Here is a 13,275-nt window from a genome sequence, read left to right as displayed (position 1 = left end):
ATGCTGGGGGGAAACGGGGCAGGAATGGGCACCAGAGCTGGAAGCGGGCGGTCGGGCAACGGCACCGGACTGAACAGCCTCCAGGTGAACACCGCCGGACCGGGACCGGGGACCACCGCAGCCGCGGAGAGCGACGGAGGCCGGTTTGAGGACCGGGAGTACGGCACCGAGGTGCCCTACAGCGGCTCCGAGCAGGAGTCCGACTCCGGGGATGACGAGGACACCCCGGGTTCAGGCGGGGACAGGAGGGGGGTGAAGCGCGAGAGGTCCGAGCGGGAGGTCGGGCAGTCAGCGCCGAACTCCGGAGGCCTGTCCGGGGGTTACGGCGGGGTCAGCGCCGGGGTGACGGGGGCCAAGCCGGGCAAGAAGACCAGAGGACGGGTCAAGATAAAAATGGAGTTCATAGACAACAAACTCCGGCGGTACACAACTTTTAGTAAGAGGAAGACTGGCATCATGAAGAAGGTGAGTGTGTGTGTGTGTATGTGTGTGTGCGTGTGTGTGTGTGTGTGTGTGTGTGTGTGTGTGTGTGTGTGTGTGTCAGTCAGGGAGCCCAGGGGGACCCACATTAGATGTCAGACCTCCTGCTGGTCAGGTTTGGCCCCCAGGAGACAGTGTCCGAGGTTGTTAGATATGTGTTAATGCATAATCACATAAGTGTGTGTGCTGCAGATGAGCTGATAGCAGCTGGGAGGCTACAAACTAAACAGTCATCAGTGTACATGCTGGCATCATGATGCCCCCAGCAGCTGAATAATGAGGCCCTCAGGAGCCCCTGATGGTCCCCGGCTGGGACAGCAGAGTGTCCTCTGTCTGTGTCTTTTTTTTTTTTAAACAAGGACCGTGCACAAAACCACACTCATCTCAAACTGAGAAAAGGTGATTTAGTCATTATCTATGATCCGCCTGTGGTGCCTGGGCAGGTACACACACACACACACACACACACACACACACACACACACTTGTCTGAGGTGTGTGTTCATGCAGTCTGAGGCTGGACTGATGGACCTCCAGGAGCCAGGATGGAGATCTCTGCAGGGCATGTTTTTTATTTATTATTATTATTATTATTTTGATGATTCCTCTGCTGCTGATTTTTTTTCTCAATTAGAAGATGAATCATTTAGTGTATGGAGTGTGAGCCTGCACTACCTGTACATAACTGCTTATTTTAAATTCTTATTTAATATTTTGTAAAGGGAAGACTTGACATAGTTTTATTATTCCATCTTCAACTACTCAATAAACCTGATTCTGGTTTCTGAAAGCTAAAGCCAAAGTCTGATTGGTGGTAGTGATGTCTTCAGATTTCTTCTGCAGTAGAGCTGAACAATTTAAAAACAAAAAAACCTTACTGTCATGAATTTTTCAGATTTGCAATCGTGGTATGATTCACGATTTTAGTAGGAATAATATATTTTTGCATTGTAATTTTCAGTTTCATTGAAACTGAAAATTATAATACTGCTGGGATCTGTTACCTTACATCTGCAGGGTTCAGTGTTACCAGTTTTGCAAACATTTTTTCATTAATATTTTGAAATCCACTCCCCCCCAAGACAGTTTTTACTGGCCCGACCCCCAGGAGCTGTAATTATCAGTATTATTACCAGCTGTCATTTATTCATGTAGTTCAGTTGTAATAGTGCAGGTTTGCATAGACGTTGCATGTTTGAGTGGTGGTGCACAGAGCGGTGACTTACTGTCCCAGGTTGGACTGGATGAACAGCTGCACAGCTGATGCTGCAGTGTGTCGTTGTGTCGTTGGGTGAGTTTGTTAAATCTGTTAGAGGCTGTAACTTTCAGAGCATCAGAGTGTGTGTCACTGCCGCTGTGCTGACGTTAGCCGCCGCTGTGCCGTAAATTCTGCCGTACAGCAGTTTGGCCTTCAGAGAGGAGACTGGTAGCTCTCAGACAAAACAAACACACCAACATGGAGCCGTCAGTGACCCGGGGTGAGGCAGACTTTATTTATCAGCTTTTCAAGAGACACACAGGACGGCTAGTCCTTCACCTCAGACTCAGACTCCAGTTTTCAGCACCGGCCCCACTGAGGCAGCGAGCTGCTCTTACTGTCCCGAGCTGAAGTTTTAACGGGCTCCCAGGTCACCGGGCCCCTGGGCCCCCAGGTCACCGGGCCCCTGGGCCCCCAGGCCCCCAGGCTGTGTTGGACCCTGATCTGTAAATTATAGTTTGTAGTCCAGGGCGTCTTTGTAACACTAAAATATTTTATTTACCACAATGTTTGGTCTCATATTTGACCTTTTATGAAAAAGGCTCAGGAGGCAGAGCGGTCCTCTGGTAATCTGAAGGCTGCTGGTTTGATTCCTGGCTCCTCCAGAGAGCCTGTGGAAGTCCTTGAGCAAGACACTGAACCCCCAAACTGCTCCTAATGGACTCTGCGTGTGTGTGTGTGTGTGTGTGTGTGTGAGGGTGAGTGTGTGTGTGACAGAGAGTGTGGCCGGGTGAATGTGAGGCAGACATTGTGGAGCCCTGTGAGCGGTCCGTAGACAGAAGTACAGTCTGTTTGAGCTCCTGTGGTTTGGACGTTGCTCATTCGTTTTGATGATATTTTGATTATTTGTTGAGCCGTATTAATTTGAAAACAAGAAAAAAAGTCAATTACAAGTTCTTTGAATTATTCTGTTTACACATGCATATCACACATTATCTGATTTAATTCACTGTTATATAGTAACCTTGTAATTCAAGGTTACTATATATATAGTAACCTTGTAATTCACTGTTTAAATGTCTCTTCTGGCATTTATTCCTTATATTCCTTATTAGCGCATATCAAATCAGATAATGTGTGATATGCATGTGTAAACAGAATAATTCAAAGAACTTGTAATTGACTTTTTTTCTTGTCTTTGGGCGTGTAATCAACTTGTGAATTTTTATAGTGATATCTGACAGTAAAATGTTGAACCCCTTTCCCCTGTGTGTTAAAAACAGTGTTTTTTGGTAATATGTGGTCATAAATAGATGATTTTTAAAACTTTCCACCAATGGGACTTCTTGGGACTTTTTTCCCCTCACTCAGGACAAACTGAGGATACAACATCAGTTGAGTTTGCTTCTCTTGCAATTTGTCCGAGGTTGACCCCAATTTTGGCCTAAAATTACTGGACTAGAATCCCATGTCAGAGTAGAATCTGCTGAGGGGATCAGCTGCAGGCCTGAGACACAGCCAGCAGGGGGCAGCACAGGTGGAGCCTTTACGAGTAGAAGAAAGAGCTGTTTAAGAAAAAGTATTTTTCCAAGTTTTTTCATTGAAATTTGTGACTTTATGATCTCAGAAAGTTTTTTTTTTTCATAAATTTGTGGGGGTTTTTTCTTGTAAATTTTGCAGAAATTTGAGTTTTGTTTTTTAGTAAATTGGGCCCGGCCGGTGTCTCCTGCAGGCGTACGAGCTGTCGACGCTGACGGGCACCCAGGTGCTGCTGCTGGTGGCGAGCGAGACGGGACACGTGTACACGTTCGCCACCCGGAAGCTGCAGCCCATGATCACGTCGGAGACGGGCAAGGCCCTGATCCAGACCTGCCTGAACTCGCCCGACTCGCCGCCCCGCTCCGACCCCTCCTCCGACCAGAGGATGAGCGCCACCGGCTTCGAGGAGACCGACCTCACCTACCAGGTGACCGAGGCCGACGGCTCGGAGGTTGCCAAGGTAACGAGCCAGCATCGCCGCAACAGACACACAGGACGGAACAACACGCCCTAACACACGTCTCTACAGCCCCTCATCTGTTTATTATAAACGTTTTAACTGAATGATCCGAAGTCCCGCCCCCCAAAGACAAGCCAACCAATCGTAGCTGAGTAAACAAACTCTCTCCTTATAAACGTGATGATGTCTCTGTAGAGCCTCCTGGTGAGACACACACACTGAGCAAAACCAAAACACACACACCTGTGTCCCACCACAAACACACACACACACACACACAATAATAATAATCATCTGTGTTTTCCTGGAGCATTTGAACTTTTCATCGAATAAGAAACTAAACCGCTGCTGTAATATAATCTCTAATTTCACATCACAGCAGATTAAGGTGAAAAAACTAGATTAGGTTGAGGGGCTTTTAAACTTTTTCACGTGCCGGACCCCCAGCCTCCCATCTGAAGTCATCCTGTAAACTGACCTGACGTTTCTTTCTCTTAATAATAATTTTTTTTCCCCAATTCTTTACCAGTGTTCCAGTAGTTTTTTTTTTATTTTATATTTCTCACTGCAGATTCACTTGATTTCTTTAAAAAAAAAAAAAATGAGAAAAAGGCGATGAGTAAATTAGCAAGACATGACCTGACAACTAGCAAGAAAATAGTAAAAAACAAAGACCAGAAAGGTAGCAGTATTTTTTAATGACAAGATAACTATATTGATAATGACTTAAATGTTAAAATATTAAAATACTGAAAGGTCAGACCAGACATCTGAACTGCTGGATCAGAGGTCTTGCCGTGTTCAGATGCCTTTCAGCCCCCTGGGCACCATTGGTGCCCTGGTGGACCCCGGACCATACTTTGAACCCCCCTGGGCCAGCTGAAGGAGCTGCTAACACTGTTGGCTGGAGGCAGACCCCTCTCCTGTTTTACCTGTTGGATCAGCAGCTGACAGGCAAGAGGGTCACTCTGCCTCTGTTTCTGTGCCCACACACCTGACCTGAAGGAGGAGACAGAGCCAGGCTGTTCTGCTCCGCTGTGGTGTTACCCGGGCAAAGCACAGGGGTGAGACAGTACAGGTCAAATTACTATTATTGTTATTGTTATTATTATTATTATTATTATTATTATATTTTAACTAACAAAGTAAAAACTTGAAAACGGCACTAAAGCAGGAATCAAAGCAGCAGTTCAGATGAAGGGTAAATAAAGGACTAAAATGTCATTTTTAAAATGTCATTTTGACAGTCTGGGGGGTGGGGCTTCTCCTCTTAAATGCCTCACACTAGGGGGATTTGTACACTTTTCTGAGGTGGGGTGTTACTTGTGAGCGTGACTAGGTTAACTGGGTTTGATGGTGTCCTGTTCTGACCTCTACTTGCTCTCCTCCCTCTCCTCCTCATGAGCATCAGGGATTCTCTGAACTATAACCTGATAACGTTGAAAAGTCATTTCTGAGCCCTGATCACATGAAGTAAACAGTACTACCAAAAATAAAGTAGATACATCAAAACAAGTAGAGAATTTAACAACAGTGACACAGTTTAAAAAATGGAGGGGGATGGAGCTGATGGCGGTCAGAGAGGTGGGGTGTCACATTATTCTGATTATTATTAGACTTAACTTTCAACACCATAGCAACCTCCTACAAACACCTTAGCAACCACATAGTCCAGCCTTAGCAGATGCATAGAAATACCCCAGCAGTCATCTCATACACTCAGCCAGCTGCCCAGTGCAGCCTGGAGGAACACCTGCACCACCTGATGTCACACCTGATGTCACACCTGATGTCACACCTGATGTCACACCTGATGTCACCTGGAACTGCATCTGAAATGGCTGAAAAGCCCAAAGGTCCGGCTGCTACACCTCCTACACAGTCTGCTGTGTCTGCTGTGTCTGCTGGGCAGGTGGCATCACCTGCACTCCTCATTACAGCGGCCCACTGTGTGTGTGTGTGTGTGTGTGTGTGTGTGTGTGTGTGTCCTGAGCAGATTGCAGTCTGCAGAGCTTCATCAGATTGATAAAAATAAGTTTGGCTCTGCTTGTCCTTATATGGAGCTGCTGCTGCTGTTTGGCTGGGGACTGAAAACATTCCAGATCAGTGCAGCTGCTTCCAGACACAGAACCCCATTTCACTGCAACACCACCCGCTGGTCTGAGACCAGTAGGCCAGAGTCCTGAGACCAGCAGGTCAGAGTCCTGAGACCAGCAGGTCAGGGGTCAGAGTCCTGAGACCAGCAGGGCAGAGTCCTGAGACCAGCAGGGCAGAGTCCTGAAACCAGCAGGTCAGAGTCCTGAGACCAGCAGGCCAGAGTCCTGAAACCAGCAGGTCAGGGGTCAGAGTCCTGAAACCAGCAGGTCAGAGTCCTGAAACCAGCAGGTCTGGGTCCTGAAACCAGCCGGTCAGGGGTCAGAGCCCTGAGACCAGCAGGCCAGAGTCCTGAAATCAGCAGGTCAGACTCCTGAAACCAGCAGGTCAGGGTCCTGAAACCAGCAGGTCAGGGTCCTGAAACCAGCAGGTCAGGGGTCAGACTCCTTAAACCAGCAGGTCAGGGGTCAGAGTCCTGAAACCAGCAGGTCAGGGTCCTGAAACCAGCAGGCCACAGTCCTGAAACCAGCAGGTCACAGTCCTGAAACCAGCAGGTGACAGTCCTGAAACCAGCCGGTCACAGTCCTGAAACCAGCAGGTCAGGGGTCAGAGTCCTGAGACCAGCAGGTCAGGGGTCAGAGTCCTGAAACCAGCAGGTCAGAGTCCTGAGACCAGCAGGCCAGAGTCCTGAGACCAGCAGGGCACAGTCCTGAAACCAGCAGGTCAGAGTCCTGAGACCAGCAGGCCAGAGTCCTGAAACCAGCAGGTCAGGGGTCAGAGTCCTGAAACCAGCAGGTCAGAGTCCTGAAACCAGCAGGTCTTGGTCCTGAAACCAGCCGGTCAGGGGTCAGAGTCCTGAGACCAGCAGGCCAGAGTCCTGAAATCAGCAGGTCAGACTCCTGAAACTAGCAGGTCAGGGGTCAGAGTCCTGAAACCAGCAGGTCAGGGGTCAGAGTCCTGAGACCAGCAGGTGACAGTCCTGAGACCAGCAGGTCAGGGTCCTGAAACCAGCAGGTCAGGGGTCAGAGTCCTTAAACCAGCAGGTCAGGGGTCAGAGTCCTGAAACCAGCAGGTCACAGTCCTGAAACCAGCAGGTCAGGGTCCTGAAACCAGCAGGTCAGGGGTCAGACTCCTTAAACCAGCAGGTCAGGGGTCAGAGTCCTGAAACCAGCAGGTCAGGGTCCTGAAACCAGCAGGCCACAGTCCTGAAACCAGCAGGTGACAGTCCTGAAACCAGCAGGTGACAGTCCTGAAACCAGCAGGTCAGGGGTCAGACTCCTGAAACCAGCAGGTCAGGGGTCAGACTCCTGAAACCAGCAGGTCAGGGGTCAGACTCCTGAAACCAGCAGGTCAGGGGTCAGAGTCCTGAAACCAGCCGGTCAGAGTCCTGAAACCAGCAGGTCAGAGTCCTGAGACCAGCAGGTCAGGGGTCAGAGTCCTGAGACCAGCAGGTGACAGTCCTGAGACCAGCAGGTCACAGTCCTGAAACCAGTAGGTCAGGGGTCAGGGTCCTGAAACCAGCAGGTCAGGGGTCAGAGTCCTGCTGCAGTGTCCTGGAGCAAGGTACCACACACTTCAGACAGCCACTTCCTGTGGACCTGAGGAGGTCTAACAGGCTGCTGGTTCCATTGCGGCTCAGGAACCTCTAGAGGAGAATTCAGAAAACAAAAAAACAGAGCTGAAAACTCACCTTCACTCCCTCATGTTGTCCGTCTGTTCACACTAAACACCGTCTGTTCCCCTGCTGTGACGTGGTGAAGGTTCAGTGTGTTCCCCCGCTGTCCCGTGTTGTGACGTGGTGAAGGTTCAGTGTGTTTCCCCGCTGTCCCGTGTTGTGACGTGGTGAAGGTTCAGTGTGTTCCCCTGCTGTCCCGTGTTGTGACGTGATGAAGGTTCAGTGTGTTCCCCTGCTGTCCCGTGTTGTGACGTGATGAAGGTTCAGTGTGTTCTCCTGCTGTCCCGTGTTGTGACGTGGTAAAGGTTCAGTGTGTTCCCCTGCTGTCCCGTGTTGTGACGTGGTGAAGGTTCAGTGTGTTCCCCCGCCCGTGTTGTGACGTGGTGAAGGTTCAGTGTGTTCCCCCGCCCGTGTTGTGACGTGGTGAAGGTTCGGTGTGTGACCGTCCCGCCTCTTCTTGTCCATCTCCTGCAGGATCTGATCAAACCGGCGTTCACCATGGCCAGCCTGCCGGGCGCCGCCGCCTCGCAGCCCACGCCCTCCTCCGCCCCCTCGGCTTCCTCTGCCCCCTCCTCCTCCTCCTCCCTGTCCTCGGGGGCCATGCAGGTGCAGACCAGCGCCCCCTCCTGGCAGGTGTCATCAGCCGCCGCCTCCTCCACCAACGGGACAGTGCTGAAGACGTCGGGCGGCGTGGTTTTGCCCGGAGGCTTCACCCTCATGTCCGGTGGGTGACGACGCCAGATTTAGAAAAAAAAAAAGTTGCTGTTGATCTGCCACTCTTCCTTTTTTTTTTTTTTTTTTTTTTCTACATTTTTTGCCCTGTTGATTTTTTTCCTTTTGTCCTCCTGTGTTTTTTTTTCTTCATTATGTTATGTTTATTATATTTTTTCCTTTTTATCCTATTTTTTTTACACACACCACTATGTGTGTGTATGTGTGTGTGTGTGTGTGTGTGTGTTAATCTTCACCTGTGGTTGTTCTGTCTCCATGTCGCTCAGCGTGTTCATTGATAAACCTTCTTTAAATGGGACTCAGTTATTAGGGACTGACCAACACTGATTTTTCAGGGCACATAAGCATTATTAGTGATCCAGGTCATCAATAGCTGATATTTAAGACCCATATTCATATGGAGCAAATTTGAAAATTGCAGCGTTAATTAATGCTTTATTATTATAAAAATAGAAAAAACACTTCAATTTTAAAAAATCACAGTAACACTGAATTTGGAGAGACTGAAAAGCTCAGAGCTGCTGATCAGATTTGTTGTGTTTCAATCAGTGAAACTGGATTTAAACTGTGAGTCCTTACAGCAGCTCAAACTAAATTATAGACAAATCTGTTGATAACTGAAATGAAATCTGGAAACATTATCAGAGGCCCCGCCCACTCACTCGCAGAGAGGTGGAGCCTGGGGTGGTTCAGTGTTCGTTAAACTCAGAGCAGCTTATTAAAGTGTCCCATTCTCCCTGAGCTGCTTTCATGTTTTCATGTTTTTACAGCCACAGCAGCACCTGCATGTCCCACACACCTGCTATCTGCCTGTTTCACTGTGTGACTGTTTGCAGCCTGTTGTTATTTCCTGCTTTATTCTCTCTACATTTCTTCCTGGGCCTGAATAAGCTCCTCCTCCTCCTCTTCCTCGCCTCTTCAGCCTCATTCGGAGCATCTCTGAAACGTCTCGTTCTGCAGAGAAACATCCAAAAGTCACATCAGTCACATGAGAGCCTCATGAACCAGCAGTGATAGAAAAAAGTCTGCAGCTTCACCACAATTTCAGATTGAAAATAATCCAAGTTAATCCCACAGCAGCCCGGAGAGGCACATGTTTGGGTTTGGCAGCAGAGCTCTGAACCAGGAAGCAGGCCTGACTCTGTCTGAGCTGTGACGCCCTCTAGTCATGTTTAGCAAATACCCCTTTTCCACCAAAGAGGTTCCAGGGCTGGTTCAGAGCCGGTGCCTGACTTAGCACCGGTTCTTTGTTTTTCCACTGCCCAAGCACCGGCCAAACTGGTTCCAAACTGGTTCCAGGCAAGCACCACCTTCGAGCTGGGGCTAAACAGGGGCCAGAGAAAGAATCGATGACGCGACCAACCACGTCATTGGTGGGTGGGGTTACAGACCCAAACGGGAGCAGCGAACGCTATAAACGTAAAGCTAAACATAGTCGTCGTTCGTTCCGACCACGACGGGTAGCCAGCAATAATTGCGTTTTTCGCCTCTGTATTGCAATGTAGGCTTGTAAAGACACGAGCAGTATTTGCATCGCTACGACGGCTCGTCCATTTGTTGCCCATGTTGGTTATTGTGATTCCGAGCGAGCGTCTCGCACACCCACACCTACATAATCACGTTTTACGCTGACGTGATGACGTGGCTCTGACTTGGCTCCACTTGGCTCTTGGCCAATGGAAAAGTAAACCTGTCCTTTGTTGGAACCAGTTAAGCACTGGCTCTGGCACCAGCACCGAACTAGCACCAGGTTCTTTTTGGTGGAAAAGGGGAAAAAGAAACGTGGCAGGCGGCTCCTGCTGAGCGCTGCTGTCAGTTTAACAACAAGCAGCCAATCACAGAAGAGAAAGGGCAGGACAAACACGACCAGCGGTGCAGAAGGTCAGGCGTTCAGTCACAGCAGGTCTGATCATCCACAGCTCTGTTTTATAATCAATACGCCATAACCCAGGGCCAGGGCCAGGGCGAAGGCCAGAGCCAGAGCCAGGGTGAGGGCCAGAGCCAGGGCCAGAGCCAGAGCCAGGGTGAGGGCCAGAGCCAGAGCCAGGGTGAGGGCCAGAACCAGAGTCAGAGCCAGAGCCAGGGTGAGGGCCAGAGCCAGAGCCAGAGCCAGGGTGAGGGCCAGAACCAGAGCCAGAGCTAGAGCCAGGGTGAGGGCCAGAGCCAGAGCCAGGGTGAGGGCCAGAGCCAGAGCCAGGGTGAGGGCCAGAACCAGAGCCAGGGTGAGGGCCAGAGCCAGGGCCAGGGTGAGGGCCAGGGCCAGAGCCAGGGTGAGGGCCAGGGTGAGGGCCAGCGCCAGAGCCAGGGTGAGGGCCAGGGTGAGGGCCAGCGCCAGGGCCAGAGCCAGGGCCAGGGCCAGAGCCAGGGTGAGGGCCAGAACCAGAGCCAGAGCCAGGATGAGGGCCAGAGCCAGAGCCAGGGTGAGGGCCAGAACCAGAGTCAGAGCCAGAGCCAGGGTGAGGGCCAGAGCCAGAGTGAGGGCCAGAGCCAGAGCCAGGGCCAGGGTGAGGGCCAGCGCCAGAGCCAGAGCCAGAGTGAGGGCCAGAGCCAGAGCCAGGGTGAGGGCCAGGGCCAGAGCCAGGGTGAGGGCCAGAGCCAGAGCCAGGGTGAGGGCCAGAGCAAGAGCCAGGGTGAGGGCCAGAACCAGAGTCAGAGCCAGAGCCAGGGCCAGGGCCAGGGCCAGAGCCAGGGTGAGGGCCAGAACCAGAGCCAGGGTGAGGGCCAGAGCCAGAGCCAGAGCCAGAGTGAGGGCCAGAGCCAGAGCCAGGGCCAGGGTGAGGGCCAGCGCCAGAGCCAGGGTGAGGGCCAGAGCCAGGGTGAGGGCCAGAACCAGAGCCAGAGCCAGGGTGAGGGCCAGAGCCAGAGCCAGGGTGAGGGCCAGAACCAGAGTCAGAGCCAGAGCCAGAGCCAGAGCCAGAGCCAGAGTGAGGGCCAGAGCCAGAGCCAGGGCCAGGGTGAGGGCCAGCGCCAGAGCCAGAGCCAGAGTGAGGGCCAGAGCCAGGGTGAGGGCCAGGGCCAGAGCCAGGGTGAGGGCCAGAACCAGAGTCAGAGCCAGAGCCAGGGTGAGGGCCAGGGTCAGAGCCAGAGCCAGAGCCAGAGCCAGGGCCAGGGCCAGAGCCAGGGTGAGGGCCAGAACCAGAGCCAGGGTGAGGGCCAGAACCAGAGCCAGGGTGAGGGCCAGAGCCAGAGCCAGGGTGAGGGCCAGAACCAGAGCCAGAGCCAGGGTGAGAGCCAGAGCCAGGGTGAGAGCCAGAACCAGAGTCAGAGCCAGAGCCAGAGTGAGGGCCAGAGCCAGAGCCAGGGCCAGGGTGAGGGCCAGAGCCAGAGCCAGGGCCAGGGCCAGGGCGAAGGCCAGAGCCAGGGTGAGGGCCAGAACCAGAGCCAGAGCCAGGGTGAGGGCCAGAGCCAGAGCCAGAGCCAGAGCCAGAGTGAGGGCCAGAGCCAGAGCCAGGGCCAGGGTGAGGGCCAGAGCCAGAGCCAGGGCCAGGGCCAGGGCGAAGGCCAGAGCCAGGGTGAGGGCCAGAACCAGAGCCAGAGCCAGGGTGAGGGCCAGAACCAGAGTCAGAGCCAGAGCCAGAGCCAGGATGAGGGCCAGAGCCAGAGCCAGGGTGAGGGCCAGAGCCAGGGCCAGGGTGAGGGCCAGAGCCAGGGCCAGGGCCAGGGCCAGGGCCAGGGCCAGACGAAAGGCATTATGGGAAGAAGGAGACAGAGTGAATGTATTCATGTTTGCCCGTGTGTTCTGAGTTGGTGTGAACACCACAGAAGAAGAGGCAGACAGTCCTACCAATCACAAGCTGCTGCTGAATCATGTGACGTCTGTAGACTTGTGATTGGTCAGTGTGAATGGACCAATAGCAGCTCAGATGCTGACGGTGTGATAACTTCTCTCTGCGCCCCCCCACCCCCACAGGTGCCCCGCTCCCCCCCGGCACACACACCATCCCCCTCAGCCAGCTACAGGCTCCGCCCCTCGCCATCCAGGGCACCGTGGGTTCGAGCCCGGCTAGCGTGCACGCCCCGCCCCCCCAGCCGGCCACACTGCTCCGCCTGCCTGCCACCGTCTCTCTGTCAGGTCAGCTGGCTGCCACGCCGCTCTGCGTGTGTGTGTGTGTGTGTGTGTGTGTGTGTGTGTGCTGTACATGGTGTCCAGGCTTCTCCTCTCATTCTGATTGGCTGTTGAAAGCTTCCTGCTTCTCCTCACAGCTTTTAAAGCGACAGTTTGTTCCTCTGGGCCGAGCGTGTCGGCGTGTGGGTGTTTTGATTCGGGCTGGGACCAAACACAGCGTGAGGAAGGGTTATATTGGGACGAGGTCATCAATATTTTATATTTACAGTTCTGTCAAGCTGTCAGAAGATCAGCTTTGTTCAACTTAGGTTTTATGTTTGCCACGAGTTGCCTTGTCATTATTCTGAAACCCCAGTAGTCCAAACACCGAGCCCCTGTTCCTCTGAAGCCACCCGCTCTGGAGCTGCTGGGGTTCAGGGCGTCACAGGTGGAGTTTGCACAAGTTCACTTTATTGTTTCCTGTTTGGTAGTTTAGAGGTAAAACCTGGATTTACAGGTTGTGTTGCCAGGTTTGTTGTGCTGACAGTCACTCAGCGTGAAAGAGAGAGAGAAAATTAGTTTTGGAATCATCAAACTGAAATCTGATAACCTCAGCAGGTGAAGCTTTTTTTTTTTTTTTTTTTTGTGGTGAGAGCAGTGCATGGCTCAGGTTCAGGTAATACCACAAAAAACAGCTGTGACATGGTGTGTGTGTGTGTGTGTGTGTGTGTTTGTGTGTGTGTCAGGTGGCGGCGTGTCCCAGCAGCTGCAGACCATCCAGGTTCAGCCCAGCAGCCAAAAGGCCTCCACCAATCAGAGCGCCTCTGAGCTCCACAACCCCGCCTCCTCCTCAGGTAAGAGGAACATAGCCCCGCCTCCTCCTCAGGTAAGAGGGACATAGCCCCGCCTCCTGCACATGTTATGAAGTGGTTTACCTGTCAGACGTGTGCAGGTGTTGGACATCAGGTGTTTCCCAGTGAGCACACGGCCAATGACACGGACTCTTACTTTGTTGATCTGATGTATTTCCTGATGTCTCTCTCTCTCTCTCT

General features: G+C 52.1%; 1 protein-coding gene across 2 annotated transcripts in view; it reads left to right on the top strand.

Moving 5' to 3' along the window:
• The window catches only part of LOC115357249 (serum response factor-like), a 28,544-nt gene continuing 15,269 nt past the window's right edge, over positions 1-13,275 (top strand). For both annotated transcript variants that reach the window (XR_003928084.1, XM_030048676.1), the window contains exons 1-5: positions 1-465; positions 3,411-3,677; positions 7,921-8,170; positions 12,089-12,250; positions 12,970-13,077. Coding sequence is in view for 1 of the 2 variants with exons in the window: in XM_030048676.1 (XP_029904536.1) it covers positions 1-465; positions 3,411-3,677; positions 7,921-8,170; positions 12,089-12,250; positions 12,970-13,077 (1,252 nt within the window). In the remaining variant the exon portion in view is untranslated. The remainder of the gene's footprint in view (positions 466-3,410; positions 3,678-7,920; positions 8,171-12,088; positions 12,251-12,969; positions 13,078-13,275) is intronic.

Source organism: Myripristis murdjan, chromosome 1 (genome assembly GCF_902150065.1).
Source record: "Myripristis murdjan chromosome 1, fMyrMur1.1, whole genome shotgun sequence".
Lineage (NCBI taxonomy): Eukaryota > Metazoa > Chordata > Actinopteri > Holocentriformes > Holocentridae > Myripristis > Myripristis murdjan.
This window is presented reverse-complemented; position numbering and strand designations above follow the sequence as displayed.